At 47.0% G+C, this 26,573-nt stretch overlaps 1 protein-coding gene across 1 annotated transcript in view; it reads right to left on the bottom strand.

Annotated features, from left to right (window-relative positions):
- Window positions 1-23,630, bottom strand: part of fer1l6 (fer-1 like family member 6) — a 193,476-nt gene extending 169,846 nt beyond the window's left edge. Inside the window, exons 1-2 of the mRNA XM_078215513.1 lie at window positions 23,560-23,630; window positions 12,943-13,025 (exon numbers count right to left, since the gene is read on the bottom strand). Coding sequence (XP_078071639.1) covers window positions 12,943-13,025; window positions 23,560-23,630 — 154 coding nt within the window. The remainder of the gene's footprint in view (window positions 1-12,942; window positions 13,026-23,559) is intronic.
- Window positions 23,631-26,573: the final 2,943 nt, after the last annotated feature.

Raw genomic sequence — 26,573 nt, 5'->3', positions numbered from 1 at the left:
TGAGTGACAGGTCTCTGCTGCCATCATTCAGGTGCTTTAAACCCTGCCCTCTCCCCCTACAGTGAGGAACTATTTCTGTTGATTTCTCATGCAATGAGTACATACAACAGCAGCTTTGACCTCACCCAAAAAACGGTCTGAAACTCCCCATTTTCCCACCTGTCCTGGACTTAGAATTTTTTTTGGTAAGATCAACTCCATCGGGTGGGATTTTGAGCCTGCACTCTCCGTCCTGGAGATAACCAATGGATATTCAGGATCTGGCAAATCCTGGAAATAGTGAATCCCGCCGGAGAGATCCTGATTTCCAATTTTCGCCACCCCTCGCCAGCGACAGAGTCAGGGTCACACCCATAATGGGCAAGAACGTGATTTACACGCATTTCAATAAATGTCAATCTCATTAAAGACCCTCCTCGCCAGATCTTCCCCCCTCACTCAATTCTCGTACCTCACCAATGTGACGTCACGTTGACAACGTTTACAACAGGTTTACCCCGACATGAAGATGTCATGGCGATTCCCCCTGCAAAGCCAAAGGTCACTTTAGCCCCCGGGGTGTGGGGTGAGAGATATGGCCAGGCAGTACCCTGGCAATGCCCCTTGGCAGCGCCATCCTATGCCAGTGGCACTGCAAGGGGCAGGCCCTGGGGGGGGTGGCTCACGTGGTGTTACTCATCTATTTGTGGTGGGGGGGGCAGCGAACACTGCTAGGGATGGAGATGCTGGCGACGTTTAGCAGTGGGGAAGGAGGGTAACGATGCTGGCAATGATGGGAATGCGGAGAGGGGGCGATGCCAGTGATGATCAGGGCGGAGAAGGGTGCCAGTGATGATCAGAGTGAGGGACAAGGGGAGCGATGCTGGCAATGATTGGGGTGGGAGACAAGGAGAGAGATGCTGGCGATGATTGGGGTGGAAGGGGGCCGATGCTGGCATTGATCAGGGGTGGTGGTGGTGTGATTGGCGTTGAAGTGGGCTGTTGCTAGTGATGATCAGTGGGGGAAGAGGAGAAGGAGTTATTCCTGGCAATAATCAGGAGCAGGGGTGCTTGTGATGATCAGGGCGGTGGAGTGGAGCTGTGGGCAATGCCAGTGATGATGGGGGTGGGGGGGTCAATGCCAGTTATGATCGAGGGGGTTGTGGGGGTGCGCTTAGATGTGGCCCATCAAGCCTACACCAGCTCTTTTGGCATCCCCTTCCTCACATTTCCCCTTGCAATTTTTTTCTCTTCCAAGTATCTATTCAATTCCCTTTTGAAAGTCCCTATTGAATCTGTTCCTACACCCTATCAGGCAGTGCATTCTTGTTGATTTGCTATCTCCAGTTTCACAGTACCACCAAGAAGAACTGTTTCCATTGTATCAGCAACATTGATAAATGCTCACAAACAATAAATTTCCATTACTGATGTACATTGCACTGAGGCTGATTGCTGTAAACATCCCTACGGACTCATCCGAAAGCACTGGCTCTCTCCGGCCTGAGTCTGCTCTCATTATTTTCACTCATTATCTCAACAATCTCCCATCTATCGTTACAAATCTTCAATAAACAAGGACAGGGCAGAGGTAAGAAAAAGGGGATCAAACTAAGAGAATGGGTGGGAGGAGAGAGAAAGAGAGAGTGCAGTGTTCGAAGAGAGAGAAAAATATAGAAACTGTGGGAAAATAACTGGAAAATATAAAGAAAAAGAATACTAATGGAATGAAGCAGAGACGCGAGAAAGGCACCGCCCAGCTGAAGCAGTCAATGGTCATATGCAGCCAAGACCTGGACAACATTCAGGCTTCAGCTGATAAGTGGCAAGTCACATTCATGTCACATTTGTGCCAGACAATGATCATCTCCACCAAGAGGGAACCCTACCATCTCCCCATGGCATTCAATGGCATTACCAACGCTGAATCCCCTTCATGGGATGTGGATTTGCTTGATTGGCATCCCAGCCAACACCTACAACATTCACTCCTTCCACCACCAACTAACAGTAGCAGCAGTTTATCCCATCTATAGATACACTGCAGCAACTCACCAAGCCTCCTTTAAGAGCCTTTTAAACACATGACCTCCACCACATAGATGAGTAAGGGCAATAGATGCATAGGAACACCATGGTGCACGGTGGCACAGTGGTTAGCACTGCTGCCTCACACCGCCAGGGACCCGCATTTGATTCCCGGTTGGGGTCTCTGTCTGTGCGGAGTCTGCACGTTCTCCCCGTGTCTGCGTGGGTTTCCTCTGGGTGCTCCAGTTTCTTCCCACAGTCCAAAGATGTGCAGGTAAGATGGATTGGCCATGCTAAATTGCCCCTTAGTGTCAGGTGGTCTAGCTAGGGTAAATGCATGGGATTCCAGGGATGGGGCCTGGGTGGGATTGTGGTCAGTGCAGACTCGATGGGCCGAATGGCCTCCTTCTGCACTGTAGGGTTCTATGATTCTATGACCACCATCTACAGATTCCCCTCCAAACCACACATCGTCCTGACTTGGAAATTCCTTCACTGTCGCTGGGTCAAAATCCTGGAATCTCCTCCCTAACAACACTGTGGGTGTACCTACACCACATGGACTTCAGCAGTTCCAGAAAGCAGCTCGCCACCACCTTCTCAAGGGCAATTAGAGATCATAGAAATCATAGAAACCCTACAGTACAGAAAGAGGCCATTCGGCCCATCGAGTCTGCACCGACCACAATCCCACCCAGGCCCTACCCCCATATCCCTACATATTTACCCACTAATCCCTCTAACCTACACATCTCAGGACACTAAGGGCAATTTTTTTTTTAGCATGACCAATCAACCTAACCCGCACATCTTTGGACTGTGGGAGGAAACCGGAGCACCCGGAGGAAACCCATGCAGATATGGGGAGAATGTGCAAACTCCACACAGACAGTGACCCAAGCTGGGAATCGAACCCAGGTCCCTGGAGCTGTGAAGCAGCAGTGCTAACCACTATGCTACCATGCCGCCCATTGGGCAATAAATGTTGGCCTAGCCAGCAACACACGTCTCGTGAAAGAATACAAAAAAGGATGGAGAAGGGGCCAAAAATAAGAGAGATAGGAGTTAACCCGAAAAGGGGAGAAGAAAAGAATTGAGAAGAAAACCTGAAGAGAAGGGAGAACAAGAGAAATAAATAGTGGAGAAAAAAGAGAGGTTGATACAAAGGAAGGAACGAAAGAGGAGAAACACTTGCATTTATATAGCACCTTGCACCACATCCCAAACCACTTTACAGTCAATGAAGCCCTTTTGGAGTATAGTCCTTCTCGATCCCTTTTTCCAGTTTGCACTCTTTCACTCAGTATTCTTCAGCTCTTTTCTTGTTTCCTCTCTCTTTCCTACTTCTTTGGTTTCCTCTGCCTCCCCCGTCCTTGAAACATTGCGAACGCAGGTGTCAACCTGAGCACAGAAAGATCCCACAGTATGATGATGACCAGATAATCTGTTTATATTGTGACATTATTGACCAGTCCACCGGGGGTAACGCGTCTTCAATATAGTGTATCCACCTGAGAGGGTGGCTGAGCCTCGCTTTAACACGGCATCTGAAAGACAGCATCTCCAACAGTGTCGCACTCCTTCAGTGCCGTGATGGACTTGGTTTTCATGCTGGAATCCTGGAGTAGGATTCAAACTCACAACCTCTGAGGTATAAATATAAGGGCCACACACAGAGGCCACAGCAGGCACTAAGGAACTGTAAAGAACCGAGGAGGGAGAAGTAGGAGAAGAGAGGGAGTGGAACGGAAGAGAGGGAGAAAAGGATGGAAGAAAGAGGGAGAGAGGGGATGAGAAAAAAGGGAGGATGAAATAGAACAGAAGATGGAGCAGGTGAGAGAGAGATATAGAGGAAAGGAAGAAAGAGAAAAACAAAAAAAGAGTAAGAGAGGGAGAAAGAAAGGAGGAGATAGAGAGAGAAGGAAAGGAAAGAGAGGGACAGGAAAAAAGCAAAGAAGGACCAAAAGGAGTTTCAAGTTTATTTGTTAGTGTCACAAGTAGGCTTACATTAACACGGCAATGAAGTTACTGTGAAAATCCCCTAGTCACCACACTCCAGCGCCTGTTTGGGTACACTGAGGGAGAATTTAGCATGGCCAATGCATCTAACCAGCACATCGTTCAGACTGTTCGATTAAACCGGAGCACCCGGGGGAAACCCACGCAGATACGTGGAGAACGTGCAGACTCTGCGCTGACAGTGACCCAAGCCGGGAATGGAACCCAGGTCCCTGGAGCCATGAGGCAGCAGCGCTAACCACTGTGCCACCGTGCCACCCAATAAAGAATTTCTTTCAGTGTTACCAGCAGCAATATTGATTATTTGTTAATGCAGCCCGTTGTCAAATACTTTGAGAATGTCATTTCGATTACTCTTGTGTAGTGATTGTAATAAAGATTGTAATAAAGATTGTAATGAGGTGCTACATGAGAATGCTGGATGGATAAAAATAAAACACAAATCTGATGACGTTCCGACGCTTCCAGAGATCACGGTTCTCGCTCTGTCTTATCAGAATATGGTTCAAAAAATAGCAAACTTGCTGCACTCTGTTCTCCATTCAGACACTCGAGTCAGAAGAAGCCACACACAATACAACCACCCAAATCAGCTGTTTACTTTGTGGGATGTGAGGTTGGTTTATAGTTAGCACTTTCCCAGGTGAGTCAGTTGTTTCAAAGTTGGCAATGTGAGCCAGCTGATATGCCTGTTGGTAAACCTGTTTGTTTGGTAACTACAATACAGATCATGGGACATTAGGTAATTATTCCACCTTTAGTGCAAAGTCTTTCCTGTATTAATTTACCACACGGATTATTGTATTCTGTCAAAAACACCAGATCAAAAAGTGATTATGGATGAGGAAGACCTAGACACCATAGAATCCTACAGTGCAGAAGGAGGCCATTCGGCCCATTGAGCCTGCACCGACCACAACCCCACCCAGGCCCTATCCCCATAACCCCAAGCATTTACCCTAGCTAGTCCCCCTGGCATTAAGGGGCAATTTAGCATGGCCAATCCACCTAACGCACATATCTTGGGAGTGTGGGAGGAAACCGGAGCACCCGGAGGAAATCCGCGCAGACATGGGGAGAATGTGCAAACTCCACACAGGCAGCGACCCAAGCCAGGAGTCGAACCCGGGTCCCTGGTGCTGTGAGGCAGCAGTGCTAACCACTGTGCCACCATGCTGCCCACCTTTCTTAATACATCTGTCCAGAACTACCCTAATTCTGCAATTAGATTGCAGGGTCGTATATCCCCACCTCATGGTCAGATGTTGGTCGGTCCCTGCATGAAAAACCTCCTCCTGATATCAGTCCCAAAGATACCTTTCACCAGCTTCTGTGTCTGGCTCTGACTCCCACTGTTCAAATTAAAGTATTAGTGTAAGCAAACTAAATTTAAAGTAGCAAGCTCTGGCTTAATGGTACCACTCGCAACACCTTAGAATCAAAGGGTTTAGATAGTCCCACTCCAGACATCTGAACAGATGGATCCAGCCTCACACTCCGGTGTGGTATTGAAGGAGTGCTGTAGTGTAAGTTAAGTTTACTTATTAGTATCACAAGTAGGCTTACATTAACACTACAATGAAATTACTGTGAAAATCCCCTAGTCGCCACACTCCAGCGGCTGTTTGGGTACACTGAGGGAGAATTTAGCATGGCCAATGCATCTAACCAGCACGTCTTTTGGACTGTGGGAGGAATCTGGAGCACCCGGAGGAAACCCACGCAGACACGGGGAGAATGTGCAGACTCTGAACAGACAGTGACCCAAGCCAGGAATTGGACCCGGATCCCTGGCACTGTGAGGCAGCAGTGCTAACCACTGTGCCACCGTGCTGTCAGAGTTTCCATCTTTCAGACAAGAGATTAAATTGATGAAGGAGCCAATGGTACTATTTGGAAGAGGTGCAGGAGCGTTCTCCTCAGTGCCTTGGTCAATGCTTCTCTCTCAATCAACAGATTATTTTGTCATTGTCACATTGCTGTCTGGAAGGCTTTGAGGTGTGCCGATTGGTTGCCGCGTTTCTACTTTAAAAGTGCATTGGTAACGACAAAGTGTTTTGGGATGTCCTGAGGTCATGAAACACACTCGACTACTGCTTCTTTTTAATAATTTCCTCATAACGCAGACACTGTGGGGCTGGGTCTCCCAGCAGGCTTCAGGGCCCCGCCATCAGGTTCAAATGGGCCTCAGAAGCCAGGAGTGTGCAGGAAACAGTCACGGTGGCACAACTGCCTCACAGCGCCACGGTCCCGGGTTCGATTCCAGCCTTGGGTGACTGGAGTTTGCATGTTCTCCTTGTGTCTGCATGGGTTTCCTCCGGGTGCTGCAGTTTCCACCCACACTCCAAAGATAGGCGGGTTAGGTGGATTGGTGGTACTAATTGCCCCTTAACATCCCATGTGTAGGGGGATTAGTGGGATAAATATGTGGGGTTACGGGGATAGAGCCTGGGTAAGACACTCTGTTGGAAAGTCGGTGCAGATTTGATGGGCCAAATGGCCTCCCTCTGCATTGTAGTGATTCTATCATTGTGATTTTCCCCAGAGCGATTCAGTTAAGGATGGAGGACAGGCTTTCGAGGCTGGAGAATCATTCATAGCCTTTGAACTTCAGCGGAGCGCCAGTCCAAGCAACGCACATTCAATTCTGCTGCCGGCTGCATTGTAGTAAGGGCGAAATAAGAGGCATTCTTCACCCACCTCAGAAGCAGACATACGGCCATTAATTAGGGCCTAATGCCTATTATTCTCCCTCTTACGACTTCAGCTTGCCCCTGAGGCAGTCACCACCAGTGTCTATTGACCCCAGGAAAACCAACACTGAGCATCTAAGAAGGGTTTGTACTAAACGTCATCACTGCCACCCTGGGTGATTGAAATCTCTGACCTTATTCTGACTCCAAACTCCGGGCCTTATCCCCAATCTCACCCTGACTCCAGCCTGAACACCTAGTCCCACCCAACCCCTGCCCGCTGAGGCCCAGCTAACGGGACCGTGGAACCCCACTGTGATCCTTCCTGACCGCCTAGCATCCCCTGTGATCACACTCGGAGACCCAGTCACTGCTCCTCCCGACCGCAATCTTTCCCAAATCACTTCCAGGAACGTTGTCACACAAACACGTGTGAGCCCCTAACTCTGTGTCTACAACTTAATAACGATGCCCAAAAAACTCCCATTCTCCTCTGACCTGTCACTTGAGCAGAAGCCATTAGCATTCTCTGGGTGAGGTGCCCCAAAACCGGTTGCTGCCAAAATTCTAAGACGATATCTTGGAGTCCCTCCTGCAGTCATTTCTTCCCAGGAGCTCAAAGCTGTGGAACTCCACAACTCCCCTAGTCTTTCCTTCATCCCATAATCTTCTGGATCTGAAACCCGAGCTTAGCGTCACTCAACCAATACCTCTTTGCTTATTTCACCTATGCTTCCACTGAATAACTTGCGGAATGACTTAATTTGATTTGATTTATTATTGTCACATGTATTAGCATGCAGTGAAAACTATTGTTTCTTGCACGCTATACAGACAAAGCATACCGTTCATAGAGAAGGAAACGAGAGAGTGCAGAATGTAGTGTTCCAGTCATAGCGAGGGTGTAGAGAAAGATCAACTTAATGCAAGGTAGGTCCATTCAAAAGTCTGATGGCAGCAGGGAAGAAGCTGTTCTTGAGTCAGTTGGTACGTGACCTCAGATTTTTGTATCTTTTTCCCGACGGAAGAGGTGGAAGAGAGAATGTCTGGGATGTATGGGGTCCTTAATCATGCTGGCTGCTTTGCCGAGGCAGCGGGAAGTGTAGACAGAGAATGGATATATCATTGGTAAATGCATTTCACTATAGATGTGTAAGGTGGTGTATCTTGTCAAGGTGTCTCAGGAAGCCTCATATTCCTCAGAGAAGAAGGGGCAAATTTTCCTGTTCCGCCTGCCACGGGTAGCGCAGCGGGCGCGGGGCGGACCATGGAAAGGTCCATTGACCTCCGGTGGGATTTTCCGGTTTCGGGGTGAGTGTGGCCAGAAAATCCCGCCATAAGAGTCTAAATGGAATAACAGGCAAAAGATATCTAGGGGGACAGATACACAAATTCCCAGAAGTAGCAAGTAAATTTGGAAAAAGCAAATAAAGAGGGGTAGAATTGAAAAGTAGGTGTGTGCGTGTTATAGTTCACTTAGCAATTCTGATTTGCTGAGGAACATGCAATTTCTCCATGCATATTGCAGTAAGAAGCTATGGATAGTGATAGAACCATAGAACCATAGAAAATTACAGCTCAGAAACAGGCCTTTTGGCCCTTCTTGTCTGTGCCGAACCATTTTATGCCTAGTCCCACTGACCTGCACTTGGACCATATCCCTCCACACCCCTCTCATCCATGAACCCGTCCAAGTTTTTCTTAAATGTTAAAAGTGACCCCGCATTTACCACTTTATCCGGCAGCTCATTCCACACTCCCACCACTCTCTGCGTGAAGAAGCCCCCCCTAATATTCCCTTTAAACTTTTCTCCTTTCACCCTTAACCCATGCCCTCTGGTTTTTGTCCCCCCTAGCCTCAGCGGAAAAAGCCTGCTTGCATTCACTCTATCTATACCCATCAAAATCTTATACACCTCTATCAAATCTCCCCTCAATCTTCTACGCTCCAGGGAATAAAGTCCCAACCTATTCAATCTCTCTCTGTAACTCAGCTTCTCAAGTCCCGGCAACATCCTTGTGAACCTTCTCTGCACTCTTTCAATCTTATTTACATCCTTCCTGTAACTAGGTGACCAAAACTGTACACAATACTCCAAATTCGGCCTCACCAATGCCTTATATAACCTTACCATAACACTCCAACTTTTATACTCGATACTCCGACTTATAAAGGCCAATGTACCAAAGGCACTCTTTACGACCCTATCCACCTGTGACGTCACTTTTAGGGAACTCTGTACCTGTATTCCCAGATCCCTCTGTTCAACTGCACTCTTCAGAGTCCTACCATTTACCCTGTACGTTCTTCTTTGGTTTGTCCTTCCAAAGTGCAATATCTCACACTTGTCTGCGTTAAATTCCATTTGCCATTTTTCAGCCCATTTTTCTAGTTGGTCCAAATCCCTCTGCAAGCTTTGAAAACCTTCCTCACTGTCCACTACACCTCCAATCTTTGTATCATCAGCAAACTTGCTGATCCAATTGACCACATTATCATCCAGATCATTGATATAGATGACAATCAACAATGGACCCAACACCGATCCCTGCGGCACACCACTAGTCACAGGCCTCCACTCAGAGAAGCAATCCTCCACAACCACTCTCTGGCTTCTTCCATTGAGCCAGTGTCTTATCCAATTTACTACCTCCCCATGTATACCCAGCGACTGAACCTTCCTAACTAACCTCCCATGAGGGACCTTGTCAAAGGCCTTGCTGAAATCCAGGTAGACAACATCCACCGCCTTCCCTTCATCCACTTTCCTGGTAACCTCCTCGAAAAACAAAGCCATGTTGACTCTCCCTAATAAGTCCCTGTCTATCCAAATATTTGTAGATCCTATCCCTTATCACACCTTCCAATAACTTGCCCACCACCGACGTCAAACTTACTGGCCGATAATTTCCCGGATTTCTTTTGGAACCTTTTTTAAACAACGGAATAACATGAGCCACCCTCCAATCATCCGGCACCTCCCCCGTGAATACTGACATTTTAAATATGTCTGCCAGGGCCCCTGCAAGTTCAACACTAGCTTCCCTCAAGGTCCGTGGGAATACCCTGTCCGGTCCTGGGGATTTATCCACTCTGATTTGCCTCAAGACAGCGAGCACCTCCTCCCCTTTAATCTGTAAAGGTTCCATGACCTCCCTACCTGTTTGCCCTATTTCCGTAGACTCCATGCCCGTTTCCTCAGTAAATACGGATGCAAAAAAACCATTTAGTATCTCCCCCATCTCTTTTGGTTCCATACACAGTGTACCACTCTGGTCTTCAAGAGGACCAATTTTATCCCTCACTATCCTTTGGTACAGGATCCAATTTCTGTCCATCACATGGCTGACCAGGAATCTCTCCCACTCCTACTGCCTGCACGTGCTGGAAGGATTTGCAGATTGGTCACTGTGTGACCGCGTTATGAACGCACCCTTCCTTAGCCATCAAGTCCTGGGGTAGGACTCAAAGTAAGAAGTCTCACAACACCAGGTTAAAGTCCAACAGGTTTATTTGGTAGCAAATACCATAAGCTTTCGGAGCAATGCTCCTTCGTCATCTCACGTGAGAACACCATCTACCAGGTACATGGTACCTACTCTTGCAACTCGGCCAACGTTGTCTACCTGATACGCTGCAAGAAAGGATGTCCCGAGGCATGGTACATTGGGGAAACCATGCAGACGCTACGACAACGGATGAATGAACACCGCTCGACAATCACCAGACAAGACTGTTCTCTTCCTGTGGGGGAGCACTTCAGCAGTCACGGGCATTCAGCCTTGGATCTTCAGGTAAGCGTTCTCCAAGGCGGCCTTCACGACACACGACAGCGCAGAGTCACTGAGCAGAAACTGATAGCCAAGTTTCGCACACATGAGGACGGTCTAAACCGGGATGTTGGATTTATGTCACATTATCAGTAACCCCCGCAGCTTGACTCCTGGACTTGCACAATTTCACAAGCTGTACTGTCTGGAGACAATACACATCTCTTTAACCTGTGTTGAATGCTCCCTCCACCCACATTGTCTGTGCATTTAAGACCTGGCTGGCTGTAGAGATTTGCATTCTAATCAGTATTCTGTAATTTGATTTCTGTGTCTGTGCCCTGTTTGAGAACAGAGACCACTCCATCTGACGAAGGAGCATTGCTCCGAAAGCTTATGGTATTTGCTACCAAATAAACCTGTTGGACTTTAACCTGGTGTTGTGAGACTTCTTACTGTGCTTACCCCAGTCCAACGCCGGCATCTCCACAGTAGGACTCAAACCCAGAGCTGCCCACTGTGCCATATGACCATCCCCATTGAAACGCAGGTAAGTAATGTTAAAGCTAAGGAGAACCTTGGTTAGACCATACTTACAGTAATGTACCCAGTTCTCATCTCCATTCTATAAAAGCACTGGAGAAGGTCCAAAAAAAATTTACAAGGATGAATCCAGAACTGAAAGATATGCTTCAGGAAAGAATGAACATAAAAAAGAAGGCTGAGGGATGAACAGAAAGAGGTCTTTCCGATGGTGAAAGGGTTTGAAAGGGTACGCATAGAGATGGTGTTTCGATTTGTGGGGCAGATCAAATCCAAGGGCCATACATAAGACCATAAGATATAGGAGCAGAATTAGGCCATTCAGCCCATCGAGTCTGCTCCACTATTCAACCATGGCTGATAAGTTTCTCAACCCCATTCTCCCACCTTTTCTCCATAACCTTTGATCCCCTTACCAATCAAGAACCTATCTATCTCTGTCTTAAATACTCTCAATGACCTGACCTCCACAGCCTTCTGTGGCAATGAATTCCACGGATTCACCACCCTCTGGCTGGAGAAAGTCCTCCTCATCTCGGTTCTAAAGAATTGTCCCTTTACTCTGAGGCTGTGCCCTCGGATCCTAGTCTCTCCTACTGATGTAAACATATTTCTCATGTCCACACCATCCAGGCCTTTCAGTATTCTGTAAGTTTCAATAAGATACCCCTTCATCCTTCTAAACTCCATCGAGTACAGACCAGAGTCCTCAGAGACTCCTCATACGTCATATAAGGTATTCACTAATAAATCCAATAACAAATTTAAGTGAACTTCTTTCTCAGAGAGTAGTTAGAACCTGGAACTCAATGCTACTGCATGGGGAAGTGTAAAGACCAGCATAGAAATATTTAAAGGGAAGCAAAATAAACTTGAGAGTTAATGAAATGTTGGCATTTATTGCTAAAGGAATAGAGTATAAAAATAGGGAAGTGTTGCTGCAACTGTACGAGGTATTAGTGAGGCCGCACCTGGAGTATTGTGCACAGTTTGGATCCCCTTACTTGAGGAGGGATGTAATTCCATTGGAGGTGGTTCAGAGGAGGTTCACTGGATTGATTCCAGAGATGAGGGATTTTTGGCTTATGAAGCGATTTAGGCCTATACTCCCTGGAGTTTAGAAGAATAAGAGGAGATCTAATTGAGTTGGATAGGATGATAAAAGGATTGACAAAGTAGACGTGGATGTTTCCTCTTGTGGGGCAGTCTAGAACAAGAAGTCATATTTTAGGATAAGGGGCAGGAGATTTAAAACAGAGATGAGGAGAAACTACTTCTTTCAAAGGGTCGTGAATCTGTGGAATTCACTACCCCACAGTGCGGTAAGAAGGAGACAGACAGATTTTAAATTAGTAATGGGTTGAAGGATTATAGAGAAAGGGCAGGAAAGTGGAGTTGAGGCAGAGGTGAGATCAGCCATGATCATATTGAATGGCGGAGCAGGCTCGAGAGGCTGAATTGCCTACTCCTGCTCCTTGTTCTTGTGTTCTTAAAGGAATAGAAGGAGAGCTATGCTGGTAAGGGGAGATGAAGAGGAATGGGAGGAAACTCACGTGGGGTACAAATACCAGCATGGATCAGTTGGGCCGAATGGCTTGTTTTTATATAAATTCGATATTATTCTAAGTGACCTAACATTGTGAAACGCCTTCAAAATTCTCCTGACGTTTTATATTACCATATCCCGAGTTATCTGACATCTGACACATGCACATTGCTATTTCGGTGTACTTGGCTTTATTTACATATGATGGAGGATTGCTATTGATTTATAATAGAATACATTTAACTAGAATATCAGTTGAACAACCACAAACCAATTCCACATTAAACGGAATATCTCATCTTAAATAGTGCACTATTTATATTGCTTATTATCACTAATGGATATTTATCTACAAGGCCTTACCTAATGTGCCTTTGTTTGCGATGAATAAACCTCTTTCTTCCTTTTTCTTCTTTTTCAGTTTAATTCCAGCAAATACATTCTTCCTGCAGGACAAAAAAAAGCAACATGTGTGCATTTTCTGTGAATTGCGAACCTTATTGAAGCAAATGAGAATATTAAGGGAATTAGTAAACTCTGATTCATGGATATATTCACAATGTGAGGACTGGATGCTTTTGTTTATAGAGACACGTTAGTGACAAGGCAAAGGACAGTTAACCCAAATGACAGCCTGTAACATCTTCACATACATCTCCCTGTCTCTCCCCTCAGTCAGGGAGAAATCCATCACAGGATTAGATCATCAATCTTTTTCACGATGATTTTATTCCTTTATAGGCAATGTTCTACAAGGTAGAAAATCATTAGCTGTGGAGCTGCTGACATGTCTTTCTAATTTCCAAAATGAGGTGACTTTGATGGAAAAGGGGAGGCGATGGCCTAGTGGCATTATCGCTAGACTGTTAAACCAGAAGCCTAGCTTTTGTTCTGGGGACCTGGGTTCGAATCCCGCCACGGCAGGTGGTGGAATTTGAATTCAATTTTTAAAAATCTGCAATTATGAATCTACTGATGACCATGAAACCCTTGTCGATTGTCGGAAAAACCCATCTGGTTTCACTAATGTCCTTTAGGGAAGGAAATCTGCTGTCCCTGCCTGGTCTGGTATATATGACTTCAGAGCCACAGCAATGTGGCTGACTCTCAACTGCCCTCTGAACAAGGGCAACTAGGGATGGGTAATAAATGCTGGCCAGCCAGTGATGCCCATGTCCCATGAATTAATAAAATAAAATAAAAATTTCCATCTCAGTCCATTCTATTTGTTGTCACTGAGTTCCCTTTTTTCCATCTTCTAGTTTCTCAGGTCCACAGCACTTGCAGACTCCTCTGCAGAAAGTCTCTCCATCAATATTTCCGCTTTCCCTATGTAAATGGTCTCAGTTCACATGTGGGTGGGATTTTCCAGACCCCCCTCCCCCCCCCCTCCCCCACGCCCCACCACTCCGGTATGTTTTCCAGCAGTAGTGGTTGTCCGCCATTGGCCGCCGACAGGATCTTCCGGTCCACCCGATGTCTTCAGCACTTTGGGTGGCTCACCTGTCCTGCCACACAGTCCGAAAGACGGGCTGGCTAGGTGGATTGACCCTTTGAATCCCAGGATGTGTAGGTTAAATGGATTAGCCATGGTAAAATGCGCAGGGTAGAGGGAGTGCCTGGGTGGGATGCTCTTCTGAGGGTTGGTGCAACTCGATGGGCCGGATGGCCTCTTTCCGCGCTATAGGAATTCTATGGTTCTATGGATATGGTGGAAAGCTGAAACATTGGTCAATGTGGCCAGCATCTAAATTCCGCCCCTATCATATTGCGGAGCTTTGCTCGTGTCAGCTTCCAACCAAACTTTCCTTCCTTGGGGAGCAAGCACTCCCCCAGCCCATTCCATCCCATAAAATGCAGTGCATAGTTACCCAATTGTGAATAATTGGGCCTTGGATAAGTCCAGCATGACTTCCTTAAACTATAGTCTTCACAGCTTTGGTATATTGACGAACAAAAATTTCAGAGTCTCTTGAAATTAAATCAAAGTCGTATAGGAACTTTCTCCATTCAGATTTGTACACTATGCCTGAAAGCTCTTCAAGAGGATCATAAAAACATCCAGAGACCATCATACACAACTGTTCTTCAAGTTGTCTGTATGCTGGATGATTGCAATGTCCCAGTGGCTAAGATGGCTGCTTGATCAATGCAGAGCAAGTTGCTCAGAGATTGGTTTCTGGCCTGATTTGTTAGTAGGATCCAAGCTGGTTGGCGGAGCCAAAACCAAGACACTGAGCTGTTCTTTATTGAGAAAGTTTAGTGACTTTCCAAAGTCCAAAGGTGTGTGGGTTAAGTGGACTGGCCATGCTAAATTGCCTCTTCGTGTCAGGGGGATTAGCAAGGGTAAACGCATGGGGTTGTGGGGATAGGGCCTGGGTGGGATTGTGGTCGGTGCAGGCTCGATGAGCCGAATGGCCTCCTTCTGCACTGTAAACAGTTAATTTATTAGTCACAAGTAAGATTTACATTAACACTGCAACGAAGTTGCTGTGAAATTCTCCGAGTCACCACACTCCGGTGCCTGTTTGGGTCAATGCACCTAACCAGCATATCTTTCAGACCGTGGGAGGAAACCGGAGCACCCGGAGGAAACCCACGCAGACACGGAGAGAACGTGCAAACTCCACACAGACAGTGACCCAAGCTGGGAATCAAACTCATGTCCCTGGCGCTGTGAAGCAGCAGTGCTAACCACTGGGGGGGCGGGGGGGGCGGGGGGGCGGAGGGGGCGGGGGGCACGGGGGTGTGGGGGTGTGTGGGGGGGGTGTGTGGGGGGGGTGGGTGGGGGCGGCGGGAGGGGGCGGGGGGGGTGAGGGGGGGAGTGTGTGGGGGGGGTGTGTGGGGGGGTGTGTGGGGGGGGTGTGTGGGGGGGGTGTGTGGGGGGGGTGTGTGGGGGGGGGTGTGTGGGGGGGGTGTGTGGGGGGGGTGTGTGGGGGGGGTGTGTGGGGGGGGTGTGTGGGGGGGGTGTGTGGGGGGGGTGTGTGGGGGGGGTGTGTGGGGAGGGTGTGTGGGGGGGGGTGTGGGGGGGGGTGTGGGGGGGGTGTGGGGGGGTGTGTGTGGGGGGGGTGTGTGGGGGGGGGGTGGTGTGGGGAGGGTTGTGGGGGGGGTGTGGGGGGGGTGTGGGGGGGTTGGGGGGGGATGGGGGGGGGTGGGGGGGGGTGGGGGGGGTGGGGGGAGTGGGGGAGTGGGGGAGTGGGGGGGTGTGGGGGGGGGTGTGGGGGGGGCGTGGTGGGGGGGGTGGGGGGGGGTTGGGGGGGTGTGGGGGGGGTGGGGGGGGTGGGGGGGGTGGGGGGGGGGGAGGAAATCCCCTATTTATATGTGCTGAGAGATAATTAATACCATCACATGGTCCTATTAACTTTAGCAATGTAATTGCCATGACGTTAACATACTTGATTGAGTTAATCATGGGGTAGAGAGGAGCAAAGGTGACGTGTTTCTGCCCTTGGATGAGTGCTGTAGGAACATAAGTGTGATACCGAGCAAGAACAGGACACAGAGCCAATGCTTCTCAGAAGGCCAATCCGAATTATTGTCCCATCCTCCACAATAGTCACTTTAATAAGCTACCCGGGGGACAATAACTCTTTGGAAACCTGTTCAGCATTTGGCAGAGAATCAAAAAGAAAGATCAAGAAAATTTGCATAACTTCAGAACCAACATTTACAGAAGAGTTTGTTGATATAGGGAGTGTTTGGCATTTGGATTATACTATATATATATATATAGATCTATCTGTATTTAAAAATATGTAGTGTGTATGTGTAAAATATATACTTAAAGCATAAAAATAATATTTACCTGCACAATTATCAGTTTTAACATTACATTTAGAAAGGGAAAAATAATTCTCAAAGAATTGTGAATCTCACTATAAACATGTTGGTCAAAGTTTTCCAGCCGTTCCCATTGGAGGGATCTTCTGGATCATCTGGGCCCAGCAGCAGCCTATATTACAGCTTGTGTTTGGAAATAACAGCAGAGCCTCAGAGTAAAGGGACGACCCTTTAGAACTGAGATGAGGAGGAATTTCTTCAGCCAAAGGATGGTGAATCTGTGGAATTCATTGCCACAGAAGGCTGTGGAGGTCGGGTCGTTGAGTGTATTTAAGACAGAGATAGATAGCTTCTTGATTGGTAAAGGGATCAAGGGTCACGAGGAGAATGGGGTTGATAAACTTATCAGTCATGATTGAATGCAGACTTGACTGACCAAATGGCCTAATTCTGCTCCTATATCTTATGATCTTATTGTCTTTAATAACCTCTGTAATGGACAGCCCCCCCGCCCCCCCCCCCCGCCCTCCCCCCAAACACCAGAAAATATTTTTTGCTTTGACAAAGGGTCATCTGGACACGAAACATCAGCTCTTTTCTCTCCTTACAGATGCTGCCAGACCTGTTGAGATTTTCCAGCATTTTCTCTTTTGGTACCAGAAAATATTTTCCCATCGCTTCTATCATGCGTTATTGAAATTATATATCATAAAACTCCATATTCCTTCAAGGACAGAACTGAACATTTTGAATCTATCTATTGTCACATTACGAGTGCATCCATAACATCCTGTTTTACAATCCAACAACATTCTTTCCAAATTGTTATATTGCTTTGACCATTCAAACTATAATATTTTCATCCTTACGTTGCAAGCTCACTTAAAAATAATTAGCACAGATGAAAATCATTTACAAAATGTTCCAAATTTAGTTTTCATTCTCAGCGTAAGAAAACTTCCATTATGGACACATTAATGCATTTTTTTTGGAATTACCAACAGAAATAAGATCACTTGAAATTAATATCAGTTTAAATTAAATACACTTGTCATTTCTGTGAACAGAAATCATGCTCGTCACTTACTTTTGTGGTGTACCAGGCTCCATCTGTTGGAAAGTAGTTTCTCTCTTGAGTTCCTTTAGCCTCAGAAACTAATTTCGCCAAGCTAAAGCACAAAGCTAAAATGTGTTCCTGCACTGGTTGCCCCAGACTGTAAAGTTCACGTCACCAACCACATCCCTTTGTGGTTGAGTACTGATTAGCTATCATTTTATTACAACAGAGGGAGGTATGAGTGTTTGTGATAGGCCATTCACACTGTTTGCAAATGATTTTCCAGGTAAGGTTGAAAATTGGCTGGAAGCATTCAAGTCGAACATAATCTCTGGGAATTTTTTTTAAACATTCTGTACAAACCCGATGGCAATTATTATTGTAGGTCCATTTCTACAATTATCTCCTGAACCTAATGAGCTAAATGAGAATGCCGCTGTCATGTTGCGGCACAGTGGCACAGTGGTTAGCACTGCTGCCTCACAGTTGCAGGACCCCGGATTCAGTTCTGGCCTCGGGTGACTGTCTATGTGGAGTTTGCATGCTCCCCCCTTGCCGGAATTTTACCGCCTCGCCCGCCTGAGGCCCATGGAAAATGCCGTTCTGCGAGCCGGAATCGGGGCAGGCCGGTAAGATTCCGGCACCCGTGTCTGCATGGGTTTCCTCCGGGTTCTGCGGTTCCCTCCCACAGTCCAAAGATGCAGGTTAGGTTGATTGGCCATGATAACTTGTCCTTTAGTGTCAGGGGGATTAGTGGGGTTACGGGGATAGGGCCTGGGTGGGATTGTTGTAGGTGCAGACTCGACGGGCTGAATGGCCTCCTTCTGCACTGTATGAATTCTATGTGCTCAGTTGAGGATTGGTACATTTCAGAGAAGGGATTGCAATTTGTCTCCAATAAATCCTCAATTAAATTTAAAGTTTATTTATCAGTGTCACAAGTAGGCTTACATTAACAGTGCAATGAAGTTACTGTGAAAATCCCCTAGTCGCCACACTCCGGCGCCTGTTCGGGTACACTGAGGGAGTATTTAGCATGGCCGATGCACCTAACTAGCATATCTTTCGGAGTGTAGGAGGAAACCGGAGCACCCGGAGGAAACCCACGCAGACACGGGGAGAACGTACAGACTCCGCACAGATACTGACCCAAGCCAGGAATCGAACTCAGGTCCCTGGCGCTGAGAGGTAGCAGTGCTAACCACTGTGCCACCGTGCTGCCCTGGAGAAATACTTGAACAAGAACAGAGGTGAAAAGGCATGGGGAAAATGAATAAAGCGCTTTCAATGTTGTAAAATTCTTTGATTCAAGAATCAACTCAAAGCAGTCACTCTGTTTCCCTCTTCACAGATGCTGCCAAACCAGTTGACTATCTACAGCACTTTTATTTCAGATTTCCAACACCTGCAGGATTTTGTTTTTACCAGAGCACAAATCATTTCTATTGCTCATTGCGAGGGAATGGGTTCAAATTCTGTGATAATTTATCCAAGTCTTCCTTCTTTTCAGGACACATGGAAGGAGCACTGATAAGACAGTTATTGGTGATTCATATTGCCTGGAATAACAAACAAATTGTTATTGTAAAGGTGTCTGACGGATGGAGGACTCAAAACCCACCAAGCCCATAATGAAACACCTCCCTGCATCTTCCCTCCCCTGCCTCTTATTCACAACCTGAGGGGAGCTTTAGGTGTAGCGAGGAAATCTAAGCTCAATTGTATCTTTGCTCCAATGCTGCAGAATCAGAGTGCGTAATGGTTGAAGGCAAACAACACAAAGTTCTGGGTAGCTCGAATATTCCTAGTGAATTAAACACCAAGTTTCCTGAATCTGAATTTCTTCCCAGTGGGGGCTCAGGGAGCTGGGACCCCCGACAGTGGGGCCCAGCACAGAGAGCATCCAATGAATGGTAGATGAGGGTGGGTGACCGGGTGCATTCCTCACGCCTCATGAAACCATCGACACTAGGAAGGCACGGGTTTCAACTCACGGGGAAATCTCAAGAAAAACATGTGGCAACACAATGGTGTGAAAACCTGAAATAATATCTTCATCTTTCATGCAACGCCATGTTTGAATATTTCCAACTGACTTTCATCCCTGCAATTGCACTGAAACAACTCCAGCCAAAATGACAGATGACATCCTCTGAGAGAACTCTTCACACCTTCTCTTCAGCCTTTGGCATAGTCAACCGCACCATTCTCCTTCTTCAGGTGCCCAGCTCATTCCCCTTGCTTGGGTTCACTCTGACTTATCTGACCATAGCCAGACAATCTCTAGTGATGGCTTTTCTTCCCACCCCTGCGCTATATTCTCTGAGTATATTAGAATCAGCCCATGATTCCCTTCTCCGCCTCATCTACATGCTGACTATCTGCAGGTATGGGTCCAACTTCAAAGAACAAAGAACAAAGAAAATTACAGCACAGTAACAGGCTCTTCGGCCCTCCGAGCCTGCACTGACCATGCTGCCCGACTTAACTAAAACCCCCGACCCTTCCGGGGACCATATCCCTCCATTCCCCTCCAATTCATGTATTTGTCAAGACACCTTTAAAAGTCACTACCGTATCCGCTTCCACTATCTCCCCCGGCAACGAGTTCCAGGCACCCACCACCCTCTGTGTAAAAAACTTGCCTCGTACATCTCCTTTAAACCTTGCCCCTCGCACCTTAAACCTATGCCCCCTAGTAATTGACTCTTCCACCCTGGGAAAAAGCTTCTGACTATCCACTCTGTCCATGCCCCTCATAATCTTGTAGACTTCTATCAGGTTGCCCCTCAACCTCCGTCGTTCCAGTGAGAACAAACCAAGTTTCTTCAACCTCTCCTCATAGCTAATGCCCTCCATGCCGGGCAACATCCTGGTAAATCTTTTCTGTACCCTCTCCAAAGCCTCTACATCCTTCTGGTAGTGTGGCGACCAGAATTGAACACTATATTCCAAGTGCGGCCTAGCTAAGGTTCTATAAAGCTGCAACATGACTTGCCAATTTTTAAACTCAATGCCCCGGCTGAAAGCATGCCTTATGCCTTCTTGACTATCTTCTCCATCTGTGTTGCCATTTTCAGTGACCTGTGTACCTGTACACTGATGCACATCAATCGAGCACAAGACACAAGGCTTCGGTAACTGAAGGCTTTTATTGCCTAACAATGGAACTATTAGAACACAAGTACACCACTCCAGACTGACGAGGTCCCGCCTGAGCAGGGGGTCTTATACCTCTCCCAGGAGGCGGGGCCCGACTGGGATGTGCCACAACAGCAACAACCACAGGTGTATTAATCCCACAGTGTAAACACCCTGGCCCAACAACAACATTAGAACAACCCCACAGTGTGAACACCCTAGCCCAACAACAACATTAGAACAACCCCACAGTGGGAACCAACGATGGTTCACCACATACACCCAGATCCCTCTGCCTATCAATACTCTTAAGGGCTTTGCCGTTTACTGTGTATTTCCCATCCGTATTAGAACTTTCAAAATGCATTACCTCACATTTGTCTGGATTAAACTCCATCTGCCATCTCTCCGCCCAAATCTCCAACCGACCTATATCCTGCTGTATCCTCTGACAGTCCTCATCACTATCTGCAAATCCACCAACCTTTGTGTCGTCCACAAACTTACTAATCCAACCAATTACATTTATATTTCCGGCTTGGATTCTGCGTCCATATCCCGGATGTGACCGTGACAGGACATTGCTTTTCCCAGGAGGTGACCGATTAGGAAGCTGAACCCTGAACTCCCATCCAATTGGGGATGGCAGGGGCCCAATCAGAGGGCTTGCAGGGATGTCCAGGTCACTGCCAATGTAGGTAGAAAAACACAAGAGCACCTCGAGGTAGGGGAAGAATTCTAAAATAGTTAAAGGAAAATGAGTGTGACTGACTCCTGCTGCCATGTCATCATTGTGGAAGGGATTCCCTCCACAGGATGGGCCGTAGTCAGGGGTTGTGGCCTACTCATCCTATGGTCTCTGGGTGAAGGAGTAAAGGAAGCTCGATGCACCCTCAACCCGTCACCAGGTGGTAGCCCTCAGGCAACAGCTAGGCTTCACCTGAAATGAGGGAGCCAGGGTGGTGGGTGGTGGGGGAAGGTCCCATCTGCTGTGGGGTTGATCCAGGGCCATCACCAATTTGATCCTGTGGGCACTGAATTGAGTCCAATTAGCAACCGGCTGCCACTGGGCAGGTAGCCGGTGCCAATCTGACTCCAACGCTGGCAAGAGCGCTCAAAGGTGAGATGGTATGAGGGCAGATCCCGACATGAGATTTTCTAATTTTGTCTGCCAAAATCTGCCTTCAGAAAGGGGGGAAATTCAGCCCATTGTCTTAACCTCCTCTCATCTGATTTGATTTGATTTATTATTGCCACATGTATTAGTAAAAAGTATTGTCTCTTGCACGCTATACAGACAAAGCATACCATACATAGAGAAGGAAAGGAGAGGGTGCAGAACATAGTGTTACAATGGGTGTAGAGAAAGATCAGCTTAATATAAGGTAGATCCATTCAAAAGTCTGACAGCAGCAGGGAAGAAGCTGTTCTTGAGTCGGTTGGTACGTGACTTCAGACTTTTGTATCTTTTTCTCGACGGAAGAAGGTGGAAGAGAGTATGTCTGGGGTATGTGGGGTCCTTGATTATGCTGGCTGCTTTGCAGCGGGAAGTGTAGACAGAGTCAATGGATGGGAGGCTGGTTTGCATAATGGATTGGGTTACATTCACGACCTTTTGTAGTTTCTTGCGGTCTTGGGCAGAGCAGAAGCCATACCAAGCTGTGATACAGCCAGAGAGAATGCTTTCTATAAACTCATGCTCCCACAACTGATTCCATCCTGACCCTCTCCTTGCCCCGACTATTGTCACAAGCTGAGCCAGACCCTTCATAATCTCAGTGTCCTTTAGAACTCATACATTCCCCATTAGAGGGACTACTTATTTCTATGACATCATTTACCTCTGTTCCTTCCACAGCCCGTACCCTGCTAATATCCCTCATACCTGCTTATGCTTCATTTAGACCTCATTATTCCACTGCAATTCCAGCCGATGTTCCATTCTCCAAACTCTGTAAACTCCACTGTATCCAGACTCTACTGCTCGTAGTCTATCATGCTCAAATCCCTGTTCACCCGCTCTGTGCTCACTGACTTACATTAGCGCCCAATCCCCAACGGATCAAACTTAAAATCTCTTGCTCCTGATCATCCTCCAGACATACAATCCCAAACCCCTCGCCATCTCAAAACAATCATAAAATATATAGAATTCCTACAGTGCAGAAGGAGGCCATTTGGCCCATCGTGTCTGCACTGACTCTCTGAAAGAGCACCTTACCCAGGCTCAGCCCCCTGCTCTATCCCCATAACCCGTGCATTGACCATGGCTAATCTCCCTAACCTTCACATCTTTGGACACTAAGGGGCAATTTAGCCTGGCCAATCCAGCTAACCAGCACATCTTTGGACACTAAGGGGCAATTTAGCCTGGCCAATCCAACTCACCAGCACATCTTTGGACACTAAGGGGCAATTTACCATGGCCAATCCATCTAACCTATATATCTTTGGATGACTGTCACACAAGTAAAGTCTGCACCTGAAAATGATGAGATTGCTGAAGATACACGGAGATTCTAGATTGGAATATTGAGGAAACCGGAGCACCCGGAGGAAATCCACACAGACACCAGGAGAACATGAAAACTCCACACAGAAGGTCACCCAAGGCCGGAATGGAACCAGGGTCCCTGACGCTGTGAGGCAGCAGATGCCCACCATTGTACCACTGTGCATTCCTCTGACTCTGATATTCCCCTCCCCTTTGTCACACTTTTGACGGTTGTGCCTTTCAGCATCTAGGCCTTATACATTGGACTTCCCTCTCTTTATCTCTCTGCCTCTCCACCTTCCTCACCTCCTTAAGATTCCACTTCTCTGATCAAGATTTGGATCCTCGCCTCCATAATATCTCCTTTTTACCTCAGCGTCCATTTCAGCCTGACAAGGGGCTGAATTTTCCAGCCCTGCCTGCTGGCGTGATCTTCCAGTCCCAGCAATGGCGACCCCACCCCGCGGTGGGTGTCTTAGTGGCAGAGCGTGCGAGGCATGCAAAATACCGTTGACATTGGCGGGACTGGAAGATCCCACTGGCGGCCATTGGAGAGCCACTTCCACCATTGGAAAACATGCCGCGAGGGGGCCGGAAAATTCTGCCCAATGTCTGTGAAGCTAAAGGTTCTATATAAATGCACGATGCTGTTGTTGGTACTGAATAGGCAAACCTATCCGTCCCCTTTCTTTTACACATATTTGGGTCCCAAGGGATTTCTTTTCACTTCTCAATTGGCTCCGAATTCCAGTTGATAACAGTTTAAGATATTAAACTAAGTTATCAAACTCCTGAGTAAATATATATGTGGAAACTCCCATGACACAATCATACTTTACATCTGTCATCGAACCAGCCCTTGGTAAACATGCGTCTCAGAACACACAAAAAGCTGGATGAATTTCTTTGAGCCTTCTCGACAATGTTTCTGTAAACAGAGTAAAGTGCACCTCACCAAGGACTGGAGCTAGTAATGAGTAACATTATTCCTTTAAATCCCTGGAGAGAAAATATTAGGTCATCTCTTGTTAAACATTGGTGTAATTTACGTTCACAGGCACAGTGGTTAACACTGCTGCCTCACAGCGCCAGAGACCTGGGTTCGATTCCTGGCTTGGGTCGCTATCTGTGCGGAGTCTGCACATTCTCCCCATGTCTGCATGGGTTTCCTCCCACAGTCCGAAAGACGTGCTGGGTAGGTGCATTGGCCGTGCTGAATTCTCCCTCAGTGTACCTGAATAGGCACTGGAGTGTGGCAACTAGGGGATTTTCACAGTAACTTCATTGCATTGTTAATGTAAGCCTACTTCTGACACTAATAAATAAACTTTAACTCCTTTTAGTCCTTCTTTGCTTTCTTTCTGTTCTTCAGCCTCTTTCCTTCTTTCTCTATCTCTTCCTTTCTTTCTACCTCTCTTCTCACTCTTTTTTGTTTTTCTCTTTTTTTCCTTTCTTCTATCTCTCGCTCTTTCCCCTTTTTTATTCCCTCTTCCTTTTTTTCTCATCCCCTCTCTCCCCAATGCATGTGCATTGGCCATGTTAAATTCTCCCTCAGTGTTACCCGAGCTGGTGCCGGAGTGTGGCGACTAGAGGATTTTCACAGTAACTTCATTGCAGTGTTAATGTAAGCCTATTTGTGGCAATAAATAAACAAACTTTTTTAAAAAGCATACTCAGTTCAGCCATTCATCTTCAAGTTACAAAGAGGGTGCAGCCATTAAATAGAAGATTGAACCTGTAATGATTTGGATTGAAAGGGAAAATGCTCAATTCGAACATAACTAAAATCACTCACATTCCTTCCTGATTCCGGCCAGCTTCCTGGAATGAGCACTGACCTGCTGCAAACACTGGGAGATTGGAGTCTTCCTGTGCCAGAGCAGATGTAGGCTCACACCAGAACAATCTGCAAACTTCTCGCACACTCAGCAACCTCATCGTTATCAGATTCAGACCTCATTCATACGGGACTGGCAAACACCGACACCAAATGTGGCCTCGGTTGAAGCTCAAGACTCGTCAATTGTGGGAGGCAATCCCAGAGGGAATCGGGCCCAAGTTGGCATTGGGCCAATTGGGCATTATGTGGAGCTAGGAGGAGCTCACCTATACCTCTGGCCCCACAAAAGAATCACCCCTAAAATGACTTGGGTCTTTTCCAGGGCAGGTAGCAGTATCATAGACTCATAGTCATAGAGGTTTACAGCATGGAAACAGGCCCTTCGGCCCAATTTGTCCATGCCGCCCTTTTTTTTTAAAAACCCCAAAACTAATCCCAATTGTCTGCATTTGGTCCATAACCCTCTATACCCAGCGTATCCATGTAACTATCTAAAATAGATAGTTATCTGATGTCCCTTGGTTCAGTTATCTGATTTCCCTTTAAGAACTAATAGTTCAGTTATCAAAAGTTCCTTGTCCAGCTATCAGTGGTCCCTTTAAGGACACTCAGTCTAACTATCAAAGGTCCCTTTAAGGACTCCTGGTCCAGCTATCAGTGGTCCCTTTGGGACTCCTGGTTCAGTTATCAGATGTTCCTTTAAGAACTAATGGTTCAGTTATCAAAAGTCCCTTTAAGGACTCCAGGTCCAGCTATCAGTTGTCCCTTTAAGGACTCCCAGTCTAACTATCAAAGGTCCCTTTAAGGACTCCTGGTCCAGCTCTCAGTGGTCCTTTTAAGGACTCCCAGTCTAGCTATCAAAGGGCCCTTTAAGGACTCCTGGCCCAGCTATCAGTGGTCCCTTTAGGGGCTCCCTATGATTTGGATTGAAAGGGAAAATGCTCAATTCGAACATAACTAAAATCACTCACATTCCTTCCTGATTCCGGCCAGCTTCCTGGGATGAGCACTGACCTGCGTTTGATAGCTAGACTGGGAGTCCTTAAAAGGACCACTGAGAGCTGGACCAGGAATCCTTAAAGAGACCTTTGATAGTTAGACTGGGAATCCTTAAAGGGACCACTGATAGCTGGACCAGGAGTCCTTAAAGGGATTTTTGATAACTGAACCATTAGTTCTTAAAGGGACATCTGATAACTGAACCAGGAGTCCTAAAGGGACCACTGCTACCTGCCCTGGAAAAGACCCAAGTACTTTTGGGGGTGTTTTTTGTGGGGCCAGAGGTACAGGTGAGGTCCTCCGAGCTCCACAAAATGCCCAATTGGCCCAATGCCAACTTGGGCCCGATTCCCTCTGGGATTGCCTCCCACTATTGACGAGTCTTGAGCTTCAACCGAGGCCACATTTTGTGTCAGTGTTTGCCAGTCCCGTATGAATGAGGTCTGAACCTGATAACGATGAGATTGTTGAGGGTGCGAGACGTTTGCAGATTGTTCTGGTGTGAGCCTACGTCTGCTCTGACTCCAATCTGCCAGTCTAGCTATCAAAGGGCCCTTTAAGAACATAAGAACATAAGAACTAGGAGCAGGAGTAGGCTATCTGGCCCCTCGAGCCTGCTCCGCCATTCAATAAGATCATAGCTGATCTTTTTGTGGACTCAGCTCCACTTACCCACCCACTCA

This window comes from Mustelus asterias, chromosome 7 (assembly GCF_964213995.1).
Source record: "Mustelus asterias chromosome 7, sMusAst1.hap1.1, whole genome shotgun sequence".
Taxonomy (NCBI): Eukaryota; Metazoa; Chordata; class Chondrichthyes; order Carcharhiniformes; family Triakidae; genus Mustelus; species Mustelus asterias.
Note: the sequence above shows the minus strand (reverse complement) of the source record. Positions and strands in the feature narration are given on the sequence as shown.